We start from the raw sequence: 20,709 nt of genomic DNA on the forward strand, positions 1-20,709 counted from the left end.
CCTCCTTACAACTGTCCACAGACCCATCTCCTTGGAAACAACAGAACTTGTTTATGTGACAGTAATAAGGAAACTAATTGATGCGAAGCAGCTGCAGGCATGCGAAGGAGCCGTGTTCCACCAGAGGACATCGGAAAAGCAAGTCTCTGCTTATGCTGACTGTCAAAAGGTTAGATGGCATGAGCAAAACCCACCTTCTTCCTCTGGAGTTTCCAAAGTTGCCTTCTTCAATTCACAGCAGTGGTAGGAAGCTTGTTGCAGCTCATTCGTGTATTTTTATGGTCTTTGTTAGTCTTTTTTTATCATCAACATGTCGAGGTTGAGAAGCAATGGGAAAATCGGTAAGTCTTACGTATTTCTTATTTTGTGGAATACTGTGCTGGTATACTGTGCCATGCCAGGACCATCTCCTTTCCTGTCTCAGCCCTGACCCTGCCTGTGGCCACAGGACTCTCTCAATCATAGTGAGACTTCTGCTGCTCCCAGCTTTGTGCCCTTCACTGGCACTGCCCCTTATGCAGTTGAAAATAGTCAGTGTGCCTGTGTGGTCTAGCTGGCTGTTCAAGTTGGTTGGGTGTCCCTGCATGTTGTTTCCTGGTCCTCCAGGAAGGAGCTGTGGAAGCCCATAAACAGCTTGTGTGGCCATAAATATGGCAAGGTCACCAGATGGGACCTCTTGCCAGAGGCGGTGGCATACTTGGCTGCCTGCTGCTGCTGACCCAGCGCCAAAAGCTCAAGGCCCCATGGGGAACTCTCCAGAAAGGGCCTGTAGTCTAAGGGTAGCCTGGGCAGCCCCAGTCTTGTGGGTCTGGGTGGGACCAAACTGTTGCCAGGGCAACTGTGGGAACTGTCCCAGGAGTGCTAGCATACAAAACCAGCAGTGTCTGGGAGGCTCCAAGCCAACCAAGCCCTAGTAAAGAGATGCTCATGGCAATGTCTCCATGATGACATCTTGGAGGAGGAAGGAAGTATTTCCATGTATCTTTGGTTTAGTGCGTATCTTGAAGGGGTGGTGTGAATGGATGATGACTTTTTCTGTTGTAGATGGCTGTTGCTCTGTCACCCAATGACCCCTCATCAGCAGGGCAGTGGGATTGAGAAAAGTAGAGGAGACCCACAGGTTGAAATGAAAATGGATTGTATGAAACAGCAGACTAATACCAATACGAAGTATACAAAACTATAGTCAGCCTAGCAGATGCACAATGGCCACAATAAATGGGATTGCCAGTCTGCAGGAGCAGGGTGATAAGCAAACTGCTCCAGGGATGGGGAGGAGAAGGACCAGGAGGAGCACCCATCCTCAGCCAACTTTCCCCTTTGTCTTGAGCATGACATTTACGGTATGGGATACACTTGTAGCCAGCTCAGGCCAGCTGCCCTGGCTGACCTGAAACTGCTAATGGCCTGCACACCATGGCTGGGCCAGGTGTCTGTTCCCAGAAAAACAGTACACTTGTAGCCAGCTCAGGCCAGCTGCCCTGGCTGACCTGAAACTGCTAATGGCCTGCACACCATGGCTGGCCTAGGTTTCTGTCCCAGTAAAACCAGGACAAGCAGGTTCCAGTCTTGGTTTGGGTTTCTTCCTCCTGTTACTAGACACTCCTTTGTTTTGGGAGCTAGTGTCTGTAAATAGCCTTACCCAAGTGGGAAGCCTGTTCCAGCTGCATGCCCTGTATTTTGAGTTGGAACGATACCATGATTGTTACACCACTGAAACTTCAAAGGAGCTGTTTTTCTACCAGCTGAAGCTAGATACTGCTTTGCTGGGTGTCTGCACTGTCATTTAAAACTTGCTTTAAATTCCTAGGCATTGTATTGGACTTTCTGGAGTTTCACTTTCTGGAGTTTCACTGACAGGTCTTGAATATTACAGACTATGGATTCTGAATCAGAGAACAGTTTATAGGAAGCTTTCTTCAGCCGCCAGATAAGATGCTTCCTGCAGCCTTTGCTTGTATAGAATCAAAGAAGTTGGCAGCTATTGGTGGTGACAGGTCTTCTATCCCCAGTAACCAAGCTAAAGGTAAAATATGTCCTTAAAGAGGTCTTTTTAATTGTTCCATGTTCAATCTCTTGAGCAAATTCTCTGTTCTGTCTTATTCAGTTCAATGACTTGCTCTGATTATCAGACACTTTGAAACAGGATGTATATGTGTCCTGAGGGAGTAGCCTCCCTGAAGTCATACGTCTGAAATGGAAACTGCTGCAAGTCTTCTAACATCCTTATAAACTTTGGCTTTGAAAATTGTTTAACTTAAAATCATCAGACTTCCTCTAAAAGCAAAGGAGAATGCCTCAAACTCAGCAGAAGCAGTTCATGACTTTAAATACAGCAAAAAAAAAAATCATTAGCATTGTACACTGTCTAGAAATTAGCTTTGTGTAGTGATATTTGACTCCCTCTAGCTTAAAGACCTTAGAAGAGAGGTTTCTGGCGTGCTATGGTTTCTTGGGAGAACTGTTGAATAGTGCAGACTCTTAGGAAAGGTAGCAGCATGAAAGTTAGTCTGCGTGAAATACGGGTCCACTCTGGTTGTGATGTGCCTTAATGGGTGATTACTCTCAGGAGCTCGCAGGGCAGGTGCTTGGTAGCTTAGCAAATGTGGAGAGCTCAGTGGCTCACCAGGATACACGACCTGGATTTACTATCATGGACAACTTTGCAATATTGCACAGACATAACCTATGTGGGCACATGTGGTCGTTGTTCTTCACGTGAAGACTCTGTGACTTCTGTAGCAATCTTTCATCATATAGAGTTTGGGCTTTTTGGATTAGAATGTTCATTTTACTGTTATGCAGCTAAGTGGTTAAGTAAGGAAGTGTTTGGCCTGCCAACGGTTAGATGGAAGAAGTGGACCCACTTCATCTTTCCGTTCCCTGGTATCTGCTTTTTGCTTCTTTGTTGTTTGTTGGGCTTTTTTAAAATTTTATTCTAATGAGGCTATGATAAGCTGTCGAGAGTTGTTATGAAACTAGCAGTGTTTGCTGGGTATTCCTTTACTGAGAGAATTGGTATAGGAAAACTAGTAAAGCTTATAAAATGTCAGAAAAGAAGCTTGACTTGCTACAGCATGTCTTAGACTTCTGTGGGTGTGCATACTTTTTGGAGAGCTAGTAGATTTTCCTTGTAGCAGAAACTGAAACTTTTATTTTTGGCATAATTTTGACACATACTGAATTGAGGATAAAAACAAAATCCTGCAGACTTGTTTCTATAGTTTAAAGAATCATTAAATACAAGAAATTAGACATTCACTAGTTATCTTTTGGGGAAAAAAGAAAGAGTTTTTAAAAATGCACCCTCTACCAACATTTCCCTTTGTATCTGATTTCTTCTCTGTCCTGAGTCTGGTTTGGTTTTTTTTTTTTAATCTATCCAGAACAGTTGCATTGCACCAAAACTTGTGACCTAACTTGGACACCTGTGTTCCCTGCTTCTTCATAAACAGAAATCGCAGGATTTGTTATACTCAGTTTGCCATAATTTCTATGCGTTTGCTGCCATTTGGAGTGACAATAATTTTGCTCGTAGACCTGTGCTTTACACCTCAGTTATGCAGTAAACACATCCCTTTTCTCCTAGATATGTTCTCTGTGTGTTAGTGAACTGCTGGGGAATAGAACTCGTTTTAGGGGTGATCCTAGGAAGAAAATGTGGGTAGTATTTTGCTGTTTGGAGTGTTTTGTAGAATTAATAATAATTGGAACTGTTACTTTAAGGTTTAACTGTTGCATTGTTTGCTAGCTGTGGAGGCAGCCCTAAAAACTCTTCAAAAAAAGATCTGCCGTCTGGAGTTGGAGAAGTCACAGGCTGAAGATAATCTGTGCAGCCTCTCCATAGCAGCTGCTCGGTATAAGACGACCTTAGAGTCCTGCAAAAAGGACATAGCACATCAAGAACTGATGCAACAGAGGAAAGGTATTTCTCCTGAGTGATAAGGTGTAGCCACAGCAACTCCACGACTGCATAATCTAGGGAGTGTTTGTTTATTTTGACAAACTGCTAATTAATGCATCCCCCCCTTTCCTTTTGGCTTCAGAACTGGGGAGGGGCAGGAGCCTGATAATTGTGAATCAAGTCGAGATCTTGTTTGTACATATATTAACCAAGTATTGCATAACCCATAAAGCTATTTCAAAGAATAAGCAGATTTCAGGGGGCACGTTTAACTCCTACAATAAGCAAGCACTTGTTTACATGTTTAAGACTGCTAACTTGAGAAAAGGAGGAGGAAAAGGGAAGAAGCCAGATTCTGTTCAGATATCTGCTGATATAAATCAAAGTAACTGCAGTGCTCACACCTTTGGAATTCATATTAGGGACTAGCTCTGGAAAAACATCTTGATTCTCATGTCTTATATATAAAATATATTTTAACCACATGACTTGTTTAGCCTAACAAAACTTTTCTTACAAGTTTCCAGGACAGAGAATTCCTTAACAATATGAAAGACTGGCTAAATGGGAGGCTCCCGTTGCTGTACTTTACCTTTGTCTTTGTTTTTCTTTCTGTAGATCCAAGTGTGCAGTTAAATGCAGCACAGTCTCGCTGCTCCCTGCTGGAGAAACAGCTGGATTACATGAGGAAAATGGTTTCCAGTGCAGAACTGGAACAGAAGATGGTTTTAGAACAACAGGTGAAGCCTTTTAGCATACTAACAAAGTAACAATAAAGTTAAAAACTATAGAAATGCGTAAGATCTGAACTTTTTTACGACCATCGTTTTTCCTCCGCTCTGCTCAGGGTGGTAGCCAACAGAAGCAACTTACTGTCTGACTGGCTGATGACAACCATCCAATGAACTGTATGAAAAGACTCCCTAGGTGGAACTCCTAATGAGCAAAACCATGCTAGTATTTGCACATTTTGTAGACAAAAAGGCTGCTGGAAACTTAAGTCGTCTTTGTCTGCCTGGTATTTTTCATCACTTTGCAATTTAAGAAATATGAAATTTGAACCAGTTAAGCACCTTTACTGTAGTGTGTTTGGTTTTTTGCTGTCTGAAACAATTTCAGTCAGCTGCCAACTTCATTCTTGCTTACATTTTTCCAGGCCCAGCTTCAGAAAGAGGAAGATCAGAACTGGTTGGAACTGCGTGCAAAACTCGAAAAGCTTGAAATGCTAGAAAAAGAGTGTCTTAAACTTACTGCTACTCAGAGAGTTACAGAAGTAAGCGTGCCTGGAGTGACAGTCTGAGAGACGTTAATTCAATATAATTTGCATGGCATACTGTTCATAGTACTGAGTTTTGCAGAAGTTTCGTTTGTTAAAGCTAAGATTATAAAGCATACCTGACTGAATGCCAATTTGGCTTCATTTGCTTGAGTCTTTGATTCAGTCCGGGCTTTAAAAATTCCTACAGTCCTATTTCATCCCAGATTACAATTGCAAGCTACTTCAGACCCGGCACGGCAAACTGAAGTGTGACTAATCGTTCTTGCCTTTGAATTCAGGACAAGATCAAACGCTTAGAAGAAAAGCTTTGTAAAGAAGAGCATCAGCGTAAGCTAATACAAGATAAAACTGCTCAGGTAGACGGGAAAGGTTTTATTTTATCTTCTTTTTATGATTCAAGAAAGCTATTTTCTCTGTCCAAAATACCTTTTATTTTTTATTTTTTAAGAAATTACATTTAAATTCCACGTTGTTTATTACTCAGGGAGAATTCCTGGATTCTGACCTAGACCAGTTATAAACTACATAGTAGAGAGCTTGCCAGGTGTGTTGCCTATGTCAGTCAAGGAAGATTCTACTTGTTTTTGTATTAACGATACAGTTCATCGGCCTCAAATCTGCTATAAATGATCTGGATAGAAAATGAATTTCTAGAGAATCTGCAACTCAATGAGATACCCTTAATTTACAGTAACTAGAAAGTGGTCGTATAAGAAACATTATATCCTGGGTAAGGTTGGTTATTGTGTGTGTTTTCCTGGCTTTGTTAAGATCTGCTGAAATCCGACAGATTGGATTACACTTGGGAAAGTCTTTAATCGGGGGTGCTGTTACATTGGTCATCAAGTGAAAGCTTGAAGAATTCATTATTCTTTAAAGCTGTAATCAGTTTGTTGGACCACCATCCATCTGAGAGAGGAATATTTGCCATAGAGAGGAAAATGAGAGAAACCTTTTATTACAGGGGCAAGGCAGCAGTATTCCAAACCTCGCTTCGCTGAGAATTTCAAAGCCATTCGCAGCCATTTCAAAGGAGAGTCATCGTGGTGGCATTCCCTTGGTGTGGGGCAGGGGAATGCAGAGCTGGAGAATAATATTGAAAGAACCTAGCCATAAGTGAAGACGACAGTTTAATTCATCACTGCTATCAGTTTTTATACCTTCTCCAAGGATGGGCTGTCATCAGTACAGGAAGCTTGAACTAACATGCAGGTTGTAGCCCAGGTCAGAGGGGCCACCTCCAGAATCCAGCAGAATGACACAGCAGAAAACTTGCAGGGTTTGGGATTTGTTGCTTAAGCTGCTGTGGAGCAGAAGGCCTAGTATGGAGATTTTATCTTCTGAGAAACACCGTAAGAGTGACTTTCCCAGAGCAGATAGTCTGACTTCAGCAGTAGTATAAACATTTGCTCAAGAAAGTATTTAGGCGTAGTAAACTGAGTCCTAAACTAGTGTTAGAACCATCTTAGTTCACTGCAGGATAGATTTAGGTCTGTTGGATCTGGGTTGAGAAACGCTGAGTGTGGGGTGGTTTCCTTCCTTTTGGTGACAGAAAAGCCAGAATAACCTCACTTTTTGATGGACCTCCAGCATTGTTCATCTGGAGCTGTTCCACAGCCCAAAGAAAGTCCTTGTCCTATGTTTAACTGGGAATGACTATTATCCTGTTCGTCATGGGCCTCTATCAACTTTGAACTACAGAGCAGTCTGAGGATTGTCCAGCGGGTTTGACCTTATGTTACACAGACAGGCTCAGTTTTCCCTGTCCCCAGACTGTCAGATCTGAATGTTTATATTCTTTGGATTTTATGATCAGATCCCCAACATGCATCAGGATTGGCTTATCTCAGTGGCTGGTTCTCACAGTGGAAAAATACAGCTGCCGCAGCTGAATGTGAAAATGAGAACGTCTAAGACATAGCTGCAAGATCTGCCCGATGCCCTGCCATCCTAGTAATCTGTTCATTTTTTTAAGAGAAGCTTATGCCTTCCAAGTAGGACATTTAACAGTGCCCTTAATTGGTTCTCATCCATGCATGAAAGAGAGAATTAATTAAACCATGTGATTTCATACTTCCAACATTACATGAAACGGTTGGTTTCTTTTTTGCTTATTCTCGCAGCTTCAAACAGGATTTGAGATAAGTGGAATTTTGATGACTTCGGTGACATCTCAAAATGAGAAGGAAAATGGGAAGAAGAAAAAATCCAAGAAGGTAACATGGAAGTTTTTATTAGCATAGTGCTGCTGATAGCTTCTGACCTGCGTAGAGATTGGACTTGGTGATGTAAGAGGAACTTGATCTGTATGCTGGCAAACAGTGCTGAATACCCCTGTTTTTTCCCCTTGGGTAATTAAAATGATGCTAGGGCTGGTAGCACCTCACTGGAAAACTTCCCTTTACCAGCACGGCAATAACCTCTGTGACAGCCTTACTGCCATGCTCCGCGTTCTGTCAGAGCTGCCTGTCAGTTCATCTGGCAATGAACTGAAAAAAAGCAATTTTAAACAGACATCTTAAGGTGGTGTGTTCTGGGGCAATTGCTGACATCAAGAGAATACATTTTGCCAGGTGTGTTACAGATCAGTAAAAATTTTGCAGCTGTGGTTTTGCAGACTTAAGTAAACAATGTTCAATTTCTTTGATGTCAACCTAGTGGTCAGACTGTCTGTGAAATGCATCTGGAATAAAATTTACTGTCTCAGCTGTTGGAAAGTCCTATTCCTTCCACATACAGGAAGGAAATTATTTTTTTTTTAAACCAGAGGGAAATTGAGGTGATGCATTTCGCTGCTTGTTTATTTGACTTTTACTTATTTAAAAAAAAAGTTTAAGATCGTGCTATTGGGTCAGCAGACTGGAATTTCTTGTCTTGTTTTTTCTGTCTGATCTTGTGGCAGAGAATTCCTGCAATGAAGAAAATACACCTTTCACAATTACAGGTAAAGGCTGGTGACCTACCTTTTGTGGCTGGGAAGGTGAGTGAGACCAAATGTTCTCGCCGAATTATCATCTAACAGTTTGAATAAGTCTCTTTACTGTAACTGTTAATCACTTAGGAAAACCACTCTAATAATTCTGCTTTAAGTCTGTCAGCTCCAGCCACTCTGTTAGTGCAAACGTACAAAGTGTGATGCATATTCTGAAGCATCGCAATCCACGTGTCTCTTCACAAAGCCAAGGAGGAGGTACATCTGGGATTTCAAGACGCAGAGCACTTTCAAAATCTGTATGCACTTGTTCCACATCACCTGCTGCCACTGGAAGTCTTTCAGACCTTCTGTTGGCCATACAAGATGAGCTGGGCCACATGAGCTTGTGAGTACTCATCCCTGGCATTGTAAGTGACCCCACTGGTAGCCCTGGAAGCTACAGGTGTGCTATAGTCAAACCTAGCCTGTTTGAAGTGTAAGACTACTTGACAGACTGACCTGAGCAGGACTGGTAGGATTTTTCTCATTCAAAAAATTCTTTCTATCCTGGTGTTTAACTGATCTCGTAAGCAAGCAACATACTCTTCAACTGGTTTTTTCTGCTTTCACATCCTGTATTTAACCAAGCTGCCACTGAAGTAACAGCTGCAGCAAATGAAAAATCTTTCAGGTCTATGCTTTTTAGAAATTTTAAACATATTCTGAGATCTACAGAGTACACCAAGAATGTTCACCAGGAGAAGGCTGCACAGTCGGTGTTAATGTCCAGTAGGCCTGCAGCGTGCAGTCAGGCTGGGTGGTTAGCACAGCTGTGGCAGGAATAGTCCTCTCTCAACACCTATTACTTTGCCCTCACCCTTCCTATGTTCTTCTTCTCCATACGACCCATCCTGATGGGTCTTTGTGCTGAGACAGTCTGGCGTTCATTCCCTTTCCTTCTTGGCAGCAGGAGAAGTTGCCAGTCCTGTAAGGGGGTTGTGAAAGAGGGACAGTCTCCTTCCAGAAAATAGCCAGGGTGTGAAAGAGCTAACACATTAGATGGGAGTGTACGTATCTTTTGAGCCATGCAAGTAAATATAAATTACAGCTCGTGGTGTTCTGGGGCATCTCCCCATTAGTGCAATCTTGTAGAATTGAGGGCCAAAGCTCTGTAGCTGGTCATAGCAGACATGTCGGTATGATGAGCTGTGGTTTGAACAGAGGAGGATGTGTTGGTTAAACCAGTTAGGATGTCGACAGTGATTTGAAATCCTTGATGCAGCAAAACTTAAACTGGTTACCCATCTCTTCAAAAAACAATGTTTGGCTTACTCATGGCAATTCAAGGACAAGCATTTGGGGTTGTTTTGTCTTGTTGTGTTCTTTTAATAGCAACAACTGGTTACTTCAATTAAACTGTCAAGGAGCAGCAGTTACTCAGAAGGCAGAAAAGAAGCCATAACCTTTGTAATGATATTATCTATCTAAGAGAGAGCCTCTGGTTTTAGACTAGTTCAGATATGTAGGCATCCAGTAGATCTGCACAATTTCTTTTAATTAAGCCAGTTGATTAAGCTGGATAATTCAATTAACAAGCATGCTTTGCTTCAAATCTTTTTCCATAGAATATTTTCATTTGAATAATCTGTCAGAAAACCTGTAACTTAAATGAACTAGTTTAAACAATACTCTTCTGTATTACACTTAAGCTTTTGAAGTCTGCATTAGGTTGAGCAGAAAGGCAAAATACCATGCTGCTTATCTGCTGTTCGCTTTCCAAATTCTCATTTTGCACACTACTTAAAATGTAGTTGTTATGACTGTGGCAAAGGGGAGGAATAAGATGCCCATCAGCTACAAATTTGGAATGAGAAAGTCAGGCCCACTGGAAAAAATCTTCCTGTTCTAGTGCGACTCTATTCCAGATTAATGTGTATTTTGTGAGGGGGTAAATAACGCTAAATAGATGTACTCTGGACAAAACAGCTGGCAACCCCTGCAATACATCGAAAGTGTTGGAAGAAATCCTAGAGGCTGTATTGTGAGTACTTACTGTGCCAGTCTTGTCTTTAATAGTGAGCATCAGGAACTTCTGAAGAAGATACAGCAGACTCAGAACTCCAAAGTGCGTGAAGACCTGGAACAGGAACTGGATTGGCTTGTAAAACAAATGGAGGTTAAAGAAGAACAAATATCCAAGCTGAAAAAGCAACAGGCTACTGTAAGAACAAAACATGAACTCTCTAGCTAGTAACACTCTAGTTGAAGGCTGCTGTGACTGCCTGCTGTTGTCAATTAACCAGAATGTTACCGGAATGCGTAAGCTGGGATGTTCCAGTATGGGGGCTTATAATTAGGCTGCTAGCTCAGGGTTCTTGTACCTCCGATTCCTTCTTTTGATCAAGAAAAAGTGCCAACGTGACACCTAGGAATGCATGCCAGCGGGAAAACCTCCTGCCCCGTGGCAGTTCTGCAGTACAGAGCTGGGCTGCTCGTTCTGTCGCTTCTGCTCGTGGCATTAAGACAAACTGTTGAGATTTCATTCCTTTGTGTCCCATCCCTCTATGAGGGTGCAATGAGAAAATAGAAGCTATAATTCCTGTACAGACTGGATTAAATGTCTTTTATTAACAAAATAGTCTGTTGACCATAGCTTCTCCGAAATCCGAGGCGGACAAGACTTTCAGATTTGTTTAACCCCTAAACTGTACTCATTCTGTCATATTTCTTTCAGAGCCATAAATAATAGCTCTTCATAAAAGCCCTATAAAATCACTGTTCTTTAGATGAACCCCTTTTAGCAATTTGGTTTGGAAAATAAGGTAAAGAATGCAATCCTTAGTTCTGTCTGGTAGTTTTATGCTCTTCTATCTTACGTTTTAGGATTAATAGAGTCACCTAAGAACTGCACTTATAGAGGAAACAAACAAAACCTTATGAAAGACCTTAAATCTGACCGATTTTATTCACATTCATTTTTCTCAAACCTTTTATTGTCCATGTCATTGCAAGCACAGATTGCTTATGTCAAAGTAGACTTGTCAGAGTTGATGTTAGCAATATGGACAAAGGACACTGACTGTTGAGTTCTCGCTGCCTCTCTGGGCAATGTCAACATTTGGTTGGATAAATCTCATATTTTTGAGGAGACAACAATACAGTGTTACTCCTTGCCTCAGAATCTTGCTGACTTCATCCTCGGGGAACCTGGACAATGGACGACAACTGCACCTTTGTTTCTTCCTTTTGGTACACTCTTCTCTTTCTTCTTTATGGCTACAGTCCCCGCTCATGTTGGGAAGATGAGAAGAGGAACAGCACATACAACACAGTGCAACCTTGTTGTCATTCTTGCCTGTTGTCAGGGTGCAGATCTACTGACAAGTCATCTGTGCTGTGGTAGAGCCTTCTCAGAGCACACGCCTTAGGTCATGATGTAAATAGCACATTCCCGGTGTCTGTCTGATTACTGTCCGTCAAGCCCTGGTTATCAGTACAGGCCACTCCCGTAACCCTTGGCCTGTGTCGTTTTATCTGGTGCTTTTGCGCACAGACATTTCTGTTAGTACTTTGTATAGACCAGTCTTAATATTTCTGATGTGTTTTTCTGCTTTTAGAACCTGTCACACTAAAAATGCTGTAGTCATCTCTGTTTCACAGTTAATAATGTGTTCTAGAAGACGATTACAGTTAATTATTTTTAGAAATGGACTTAAAGCCTAAATTGGCGTATGGAATGCTTCCACCTTAATTTTATCTTTGGGAGTGGCCTTTTCATCGCAAGTGCATGTCAAGACTTACTATGTGACAGTTAAAAAAAGACATTCTTTAGCAATCAACCCCTTTTTTTTCTGTTTCTGATTTTGCTATGAGGCTTCAGAGTGAACTGCTTAGATACAGTAATTGATAATAAACAGCACACATTTTACGGGTTTGTTGGGGTTTTTTTGGTTAAGGTAGTACAATCCGAAATGGAGAAAGACCATTGTAAATATATATTGGGAACAGGTGATATTCTGTCTCTCAAGCAAGCATTGTTGCCGTAGGGAGTGATGAGGCTCAACAATCTATTGAGTGTGGGCGAGTTCAGCTTTCTGTAGTGTCAGTTTTCTGTAGTGCTTTCTGTTACAGTGAGACAACCGAGAGTAGTAAGTTTTAACTTTTTTTTTTAATATCCCATAGACATCATTAGGAGTTTGGTAGAAGTCCAGTAAGCTCAACAGATGTAGGTCTTCTGATTATATAAACTTTCTTTCTAGGTGCGGAAATCAAAGAGAAAAACTCAGAAATTTAAGCAAGGGGCAGCTCACGTGAAGCTGAATTGTGGCGACCAAAGGGAAGCAAAGGAGATTGCAGTTACTGTAAGGGAAAGTATGTCTAAATCCTGTCCTGGGCAGAAAGGCAGAAGCTCCCTTCAGCTGCTAAAAAACGTGCAGAAACTTCAGTCAACACTGAAAAAAATATGATACCATGTGGGAACAGTAGTTCTGAATTTTACTGTGTTGGAAGTTCTTGAAGTTGTCTGACAGCCAGCAAATTTGCAATTTCACAAAATACCTTTTAAAAATAAAACAGAGGTAGCACAGATGTAGATGTATATTCTAAACTCCTTGGTCACTAGTAGGTCAGTTTTTTCACCTCAGAATTAACTTTCCTGTAGGGGAGCTATAATTCAACCACACTTGTAATAATGTGTTTTAATGAGTTAACGAAATGTTTAGTTGTTACCTTGTCAAATAAAATTCTATACCTTTTTTACGGTTGAAATAGTATGTGGCCTTTGGTGTCCTGTTCCCCCTGCTGCCAAGCAGATACTTAAAGCTTGCTTTTCTGGAATGACTTGGGCTAGTGCTTCTCTTCGATTAAAACCAGTGCGTTTTGTTTTCCCTAATAACTAAAGGTCATTGCAACTAAGGCAGAAAAGGAGGTATTGTCTCTTATTTATATAAATTTTCATTGTTATTTATATTACTATTTTATAAGCTTTATTGACAGTTCTGGTATTAGGGACAGCACAACCCATGACTTGGTTAAACCATGACAACACGAGAGTGTTCTTGTTAAGTGCGTGGAAGGGGCCGCTACCAAAACCTTGGGTGCTTCTCATCAACAGAACCTGCTTCTACCCCAGTACCAAATAATTGAGCTGTCGTAGAGGACACCTTGAACTGGGCACCAGTACATGTTGTGGAATTTGTGTACTCATACAAATGCACAGGGGGTCTTTATGTTAGTGGCGAGTCTGCTCTTTTCCATCCCTCACTACGTACATATAGTAAAAGACAGAACAGTGACTTCAACACTGCTTATTCAGTTGCAACAAAATTCTTGTCTTGAGGTTACTGACTGATACTGATTTTCCTGGGTGTTTGCATATGTCAGGAAAAAAATAACTTCCTCAGGATGTATCTGAAGTTCTGCTGTAGATCTCTGGTATAAAGAGAATGTAGTGGTTATCTAGGTATGAATAAATACTGGAGGCATGCTCTGTTGTCAAGGGTTTGCAATAAAGGCTAGTACCGATGTACAGTCCTCATGGAAAGTTGGGTCTTTGGATCAGTAAGTTTTGCTGACACCCTTCAAGAGAAAGGATTAAGAAAATTTACAGACAATTAATATAATTTTAGAATAAACAGTTACAATCTGTGGCAGCAGTTGTGTATGTAAGCTTTTAGGCCTGAGCAAGGGTGTTTATATGGACTAAACATCTTCATCAGAACTGTGGAAGACCAGGTTGTTCAACTGATATTTGGGAATGGCTTTCCTACACTCTCTTAAATTTTATAGACATCTTTCTTCCTTACGGATTATCTCTGTCTTATAAAAACATGTTCCACACTTAAAAACACTTAAACATGATCTTTTCCTGGTATAGGTAATATTTCTCAGGTAGGTTTATGCACTTCTGGGCACTGGAATTGCTGATACTAGAGACAAAAGAAGAATAAGCATTTCTGCTGTTAACGTTTTCACATTGTAGCTATTCTGCTGCCACAAGATAAACCTTTGCCATTCCTGGGGTAATTAAATAATCTCTGGAGCTCTGTGCTCTCTCTCATGTGTGAGAGAGCAAGCAAGAAGGGCCTTACCAAGCCCTAAGGAACCTAAAGCATTACATTTCATCTGGAGGTCCAGCCCTAGACAAAAAAACATCAGCAACTGGATTGAGAGAGGAAAAATTGCCAGCATTTTGCCCTGAATGCATAAAAACAGGTGGAACGACTGCACGTGGTGGCGTTGGCAGGAGTGGCTGGGGGCCGAGAGGCTGTGGCAGCTCCTGCAGCTTGGGGTTGCTACAGGGGCAGCTGGGTCTGTCCAGGCAGGGAGCTGGCGCATCAAAGACCTGCTCTTTCTGTGCCTTGACCCGGTATTTTTGTTGATTATAGGAACCTGGAGAGATCAGGGCGTTTGGAGCTGGAGCTGGAGCAGGAGCAGGAGAGTCCCAGCTCCTCTCTCAGACAAGGGGCTGTGGTGGAGGGCAGCAGCGCTGGGTCAGTCACCCAGGTTCTGGACGGGGCAGTGCTTAAACGATGGAAGCGTTGAATAGCTGGTCTTCAAAATGCATGTGCTGACAGGGGCTGTCCATCCCAGAATAATACTGCTCTGTTTGCCTTTCTGTGGGGCAGGTGGCGGGAGGGAAAGGGAAGTGGCTGAACCTGCCCCTGTCAGCAGCTGGGCATTTCGCATCTTTGCCCGCTTCAGAGCGGGACAGGGAGCTGTCTCGCTCAGAGCCAGGAGCTGTGATTTGAGAGGAGGAAATAGGTGTGGATAATCGGTGAGCTTACACTGGCAGGGGTACATCCCCTGTGTTTCAGCTCAGACGATTTCATAGTATTTTAAAAATTCTTTTGTGCTGCTTTTTTTCTGGAGCTTTTATTTCTTCAGGGCTTGTGTTTTCACACACTAAACCAAAACAGATGTGTTTCAGCATGGGCTGAGAGATCAAACCAGATGCAAAGAAAGCGTATCCCAAACAAGTTTACTTGCTTGGAGAAATGCAGAAAAATTGTTTTCAGATTGTACTGGGAGGGTGGGGAGGAGGGGGGCAGGGTAGGGATAGGAGATCAGCAGATCAGCTTCTGTGTTTATTTATTTATTATCAGTTTGTGGCAATTGTCAACCGCACTTAAGTCTTCAAAGAAAGATAAGGCAATGAAGAATTCTGCAGAAACTGCAGCGGTGAAGTCAAGCCTGTGCTGAAGCGTGTTGGTGAGGTCCAGCTCCAGGAGGATCAGGCAGGCAGATCGCAGTGAGTTTTGCTGGGATCTGAATGCTTCATGTCTTATGCTCCAAAAAGTTCTGGCCTCGAACTCCGTAAATGTACATCTGGAGAAAGCACAGTGGTCAGAGCAGGCTTCTTCACGAGAACAATATGTTTTGGCTTAATAAGTGCTTGCACTACACTTTTGCAGATCCTTCCTTTGATTTATGTACTGCGTATTTTTGTTTGTCCTCTCAGATGAAACTGTACATTTTTTTATGACTGTTTTGAATCTAGCTACTCAGGGCAGCAGACAAAACCACACAGTGATCCCCAAAAAGACTAAATTGGTTTATTTACTCAAAATCCATGTTCTTTTGCACTGAGTTATGCAAAATTGCCACAACAGGTTTTGTTAGTATTTGAATCGAGGATCATTTTTATGGCAAGGCATTGAGGAAATTGGACAAAAGATGTAGGTCAAACAGTATAATCAGGAATACTGAGCAGCAAATCGTATCCAACAATAGTTCACTTTCCTGCTGCTAATGAAATACACTAGCACAAATTAATGGCTTGTTACTTAAGCCTGCTGGAAAGACTTTGTCCTAGTACAAAAGGCGCTCAGTCTGAGCATGTGTGTTCCAACCTCCTAACTAGCAAGGCTGGAAGCTGGACATAGCTCTAAACCCCGTGTGTTCTGGGAATAGAAGCTGGCAAAAACACTCTGAGCAAAATAATCAGGGCAGGATCTCGCCAGGATTTGGATACTGGCTGATGTAACTAAGTGCAGATGTTTATGTGGACCAAAAGACATTCCCAGAATAAGAATACTGTACGAACACACGATGATTTTTATAGCAGAAAAACACCCCGAGGAAGTGGGGATAATAAACCATATGCTCCTGTTTCTGATGAAGCAGTCTGTTTTCCTCGGCTTGCCTTCGGCTGCCTCTGCCGAATCCTCTGCTGGCGCCTGTTGAAGCTTCTGCAAGTCGCTGGGGTTGTGGCTCTGGTGATCACCTGAAAATCTCTGCTCCTGATGACTTTTTGGTCAGTTCCGCCACCCATGGTTCCAACTTCTTTCCACTGCTTCTATTTTTGAGGGCAAGTTCCAGTTAGCTTTTTACCACTGATTTCAAGATTCGCAGCTTCTCCAGTGTTAAAATCCTTGAGGTGTTAGTTGCATTTGAGTTTTCAAATCACTTTTACTATTTTCTCTAAATGAGATCCTTTTGGATGTTAACACTTTACATTCAGGTCTGGTTTTGTTCTTTCATTCGAACCCAGATTACAATCGCTTCTCTGATGTTCTCACCATTTACCAAACCTGTCTGAAGTATCATCTAAGTTCAGTGACTAATTGAAGGCATTTGTAGAGCATGTCAGACATTTTTTTTTAGTACTAATCTAGTAAAAAACTTTATCTTCATTCCCCAATGTTAATCTAATGAGCATGGATTCCCTTTGGCCTTTGAATGGTGTTAGCTCTTCATAAATGTTAAATCATTAGAACACCAGACTATCTCATTACCTAGACCATAAATTCAGTCTCTCCAGAGCATCTCATATCCTTCTGTGAAGGTGTGGTTGTATTCCACCTTGTTTATATTATGCGTATAGTGTAAGCTGTCATGTCTTATGTTGTTAGTTTAAGCTCTCATATGGGCATCTGTCTGTAGTGTATGAATATAATCCTTGCTTCACATTGATTTCACCCAGATCACTGTCTGGGTTCAGTAAAATCTTGTAGTCTGGTTTTTTAGGTAACATTTCCTTCCTCATTTTAGTCATTCTGTCCCCTGATGTTTCTTTTTATCCCTTTTTACCTGAATTTCCTCTTCTTTTAGCTCTGAAATTCAGGTGCGGAGATCTGAGTTCTCTGATTCCTTCTCGTGGCTGCTTTGTTTGCAGCTCTTATTATCAACAAGGCCAGTCCCATATCAAGAAACAAGGATTTGCCCAAGAAATTGGGATACCGTCCACCAAGAAGAGCCCCCAAAAGGTATGTCCTACACTGCTATTTTCAGCCTCTTGACCATCATCTCCTGTGTTTGTCAAGTCAAACCTGTGTCTGCACCAACAGCTGTCATCTTTCAGTGTTCTCTCATGAAAGAAAAAAGGAGAAGCTACGAGGGCCTCTCTGAAAGTAATGCCTCCTATTTTATTCCGTTGGCCCGTGATGTCAGAGGCAGATGTTGGTGGTCTGGCAGTAGAGGTGGAACCTTTCTGCCAATGTTCCGTTAAATTTAGTCAGACGGCAGCAGAGGCGGGTCTGACAACACGGCGTCTGACATGGCAGTGTGTATGAAGCAAAGAGGTGTAACTGAATCCCTCCATGCGGAAAAACCGGCACCCATTGACGTTCATCAGTGCCGCTGAACGTTTACAGAGACCAAACGTGGATGTCGGCATGTCGGTGGTGGATGGTGTGTTCCAGCAGTGGTGACAGTGACGGTGGGACCCCTCTGCTGGTGCAGTTTTTCACAAGTATGGCAGGCCCTTGTTCATCACCGGTGAAAAAGCACAGCCAGCGGCGGTGGCTATGTCCAAAAATAGTGTGTTGTAGCCCAGAATGTGCTCTATCAGTTTGTGTTATTGTGCTCTTAGTATCTGTTGTAGTTTCCGTGTAGTTTCCAAACAAATAGGAGGCATTACTTTCAGAGCGACCTACATACGTCCCAGACAGCCAGAAGGATTCTGCAAACTGCTGAGAAACAGATGCTACAGATGGTTGCTCTGTGATTGATTTACAAATGAACTCACCTCTTCTTCCCTTTCCCTTCCAAGACAGAAATCCCAAATCTTTCTGCAATGACTTGCTTCTTTTTTTTTGGTGGTGTTGTTTAATTTTTCTAATTGATTCTGCCCCTCACCGACGAGCGAATAGAATAACTGTAATTCCAGATGTTGGGAAGAGAACCTGGCTCCTTTGGAAATTTTAACATAGCAAGTGTTTCCCATTACAAGTGAGAGAATTTGGTAGTAGTGGATTATTTGCAGACAGAACATTTGTCAAAAAGTCACATTTCATGCAAATTCTTTCATTCCTTGTATTCTGGTCAACTTTAAACAATAGTTTCAGCTGAGAGAAATGGGAGAAAATATTTTTTATGTCAGCGTATCTTGTTTTGGAAAATGCAAAAGCAAAGATGTATCAATTCTTTTGTAATGTTTTATTCGGCACATCAAATTTAATGTTTAATTACCTAAGCTTTCTCAAGTGTCCTTAAAAAACTGGGTGAAGGAGGGAGGAGATGGCATTTGTTAGTGGGATGCAAGAGGATATTTGAAAATTTTTGCCCTGAAATAGTTTTCCTATTTTCCTCGGGCTGGCAATCAAAATGGGAAAAATCACACTCACCCAGTTCTGTTTCTGTTATTAAAAGTCTTGTTGTTAAAAGAGATGCTGAATAAATACTTCTTTAAGGAAGGTGCTACTATACTGTCTGTATAGGAGTGGGAGTTTGTGGTTTTTACATGGACAGTTCTCCAGGTCCAGAGTTCCCAAGTGTTTTGCTCTCGAGAAAGGATCTTCTTCTTGACAGCTTTGTCTTTTGGTCTGCCAGACTGAAATAGGCACTATGGATAAAGTGTACCAGATCTCTTCTATCAAGAAGTCCAGCAGCTGGAACACGAACTAGCAGCACAGCTGGCAGAGCTGAAGGCGGAAAGAGGAGACTACAGGATACTCCAGGGCGTACCAAGGAGGGCATGTAGGTAACAGGAATTTGCTGGGGAACAAAGGAGGGAGTGAGATTAGAGCAATGCATTGGTATCTCTTCTTGAGTTTCTCTGGTCACGATTCAAAAGTTTCATGTGTATGTACCTGTTCAATTTCCAGACCTGAACACACCTGTGGGAGCCAGGAATAGCAGTTTTTTCATTGTGTCTCTATCACAGAATCATGGTTGATATGGAGTAGAATGTCAAAACATAAACTAAATTGATGTCATGTTGTGTATTGTAAGCAAGACTTCAAATCTCCCTAGCATGTCAAGTGTTTCCCTCTCACAGCGAAGAGGAAGAATCTTCAAACATAACAGTAGTACATAGAATGAGAATGGTCATGTGTAAGAGAGCAGCTCTTCCTTTCCTTGGCAATGATGAGATGCGAGCTATGACAATGTACCCAGGTTTGGTGTTATGCTTCGTGGAAGCTGTAGACCACGTGGAGAATAAGTGAAGAAAAAGAGAGGTGAAGAACACTTGAGACAAAAAGGAAAGGAGCTGGACTTATGTCTCCACTCCATTTTCTCTAAACCAAAAGTCTTCAGACACATGGGAGACTGCTGTAAAAACAGATGAAAGGAATAAGCTTCTGTTTGCATTTATGAATAGGACAGAAAATAATGGACTAAAAATTCAAGCTTTCCAAAGATAGTGTGAGTTAAACACTGACATCTAGAGCAGGATGTTGCTGACCATCTTTAAGAACAGGATAGACAAACACCTTTAGGAACAGATTTACTTTTCCTTGTCTTAGAGCAGTGGAAGTGGTAGATGATCAGAAACCCCCTTCTGGTCCTACCTCTTTAGGGCTCTAAAGTCCAGCAGAGTTTCCCATGTATTGCTCTTGGACAAGACTCAGGAGTCCTTTTCTTTAATGATCTGATTTTCGCCTATATTCCTAATTTGCACGCATTCATTTTATTCAGGTAAATAAAAATTCATGATATATGCTTGCTGTAAGTACATGGATGCATGAGAATTTAAAAAATAGTTCTCCTCCAGAGGTTTTCTCAGCCCTTCCTTCTGTGATATGGGCCTGTTATGAAGGAAGTTGTCTAAATTGTGAAGGATGCTTGTCAAGGAGCTCCACTGCAGAGCTGTGGGTTGAAATATGCGCCCATAGAACTGATGAGCACCCAGACAGACTTTTTAAGGGGTTTGACTAAAAAAATAGAGGTGGAAGAAAATGGTTTGCAAAAAAAAGTCTGCTAATGAAATAAATTCTGCTGCTTTAATATAGGGTTTTCATACGTTTAAACTTGCTTGCTTCACCATTTGAGTTGTGTTGGGCCTGACAAATGTTTGGTTTATACCAGCTTCTACGTAACAGCATCCTGTTAAGCATTTTTTTCCCCTACAGTTCTGTTCCAATTCCAAAGGAAGCATCTTATTTCAGAAGAGAAAAGGAAGAGATACTGAAGAAAGGTTTATAGGGAGGTAGTGGCAGCACACTGGCTTAAAAAAAAAAGTAAAAAATCTCTTTGCTCTTCACCAAGTAGTAACTGAAAATTTAAATCAGAGGAAGTGATACAATTTTTGGAACGAAGAACAGTGTAAAGACAGAATGGGAAGTGTTATAATGTTTGCAGGTGTCAGAAGTAAAACCTCTAACTGTTATTCCGGCTGATGCCGAGCAGAGGGAGGCAGAGAGCCGCTGGAGAAGGGGGGCGCCAGCCCGC

General features: G+C 41.7%; 2 protein-coding genes across 2 annotated transcripts in view; both read left to right on the forward strand.

Moving 5' to 3' along the window:
* Positions 1-1,935: 1,935 nt before the first annotated feature.
* On the forward strand, positions 1,936-12,563 carry CEP57L1 (centrosomal protein 57kDa-like 1). The gene is made up of 10 exons (XM_010134015.1): positions 1,936-2,026; positions 3,752-3,925; positions 4,523-4,644; positions 5,073-5,177; positions 5,462-5,539; positions 7,307-7,399; positions 8,086-8,163; positions 8,274-8,503; positions 10,174-10,318; positions 12,357-12,563. Exons 1-10 carry the CDS (start codon positions 1,936-1,938, stop codon positions 12,561-12,563), a joined length of 1,323 nt encoding a protein of 440 aa, XP_010132317.1.
* A 1,056-nt stretch (positions 12,564-13,619) lies between these two features.
* The window catches only part of LOC104491569 (transmembrane protein FLJ37396), an 85,029-nt gene continuing 77,939 nt past the window's right edge, over positions 13,620-20,709 (forward strand). Inside the window, 2 exon segments of the mRNA XM_010134016.1 lie at positions 13,620-13,656; positions 17,149-17,303. Coding sequence (XP_010132318.1) covers positions 13,620-13,656; positions 17,149-17,303 — 192 coding nt within the window.

The sequence above is a fragment of the Buceros rhinoceros genome, unplaced genomic scaffold (assembly GCF_000710305.1).
Source record: "Buceros rhinoceros silvestris isolate BGI_N320 unplaced genomic scaffold, ASM71030v1 scaffold2064, whole genome shotgun sequence".
Classification (NCBI taxonomy): domain Eukaryota; kingdom Metazoa; phylum Chordata; class Aves; order Bucerotiformes; family Bucerotidae; genus Buceros; species Buceros rhinoceros.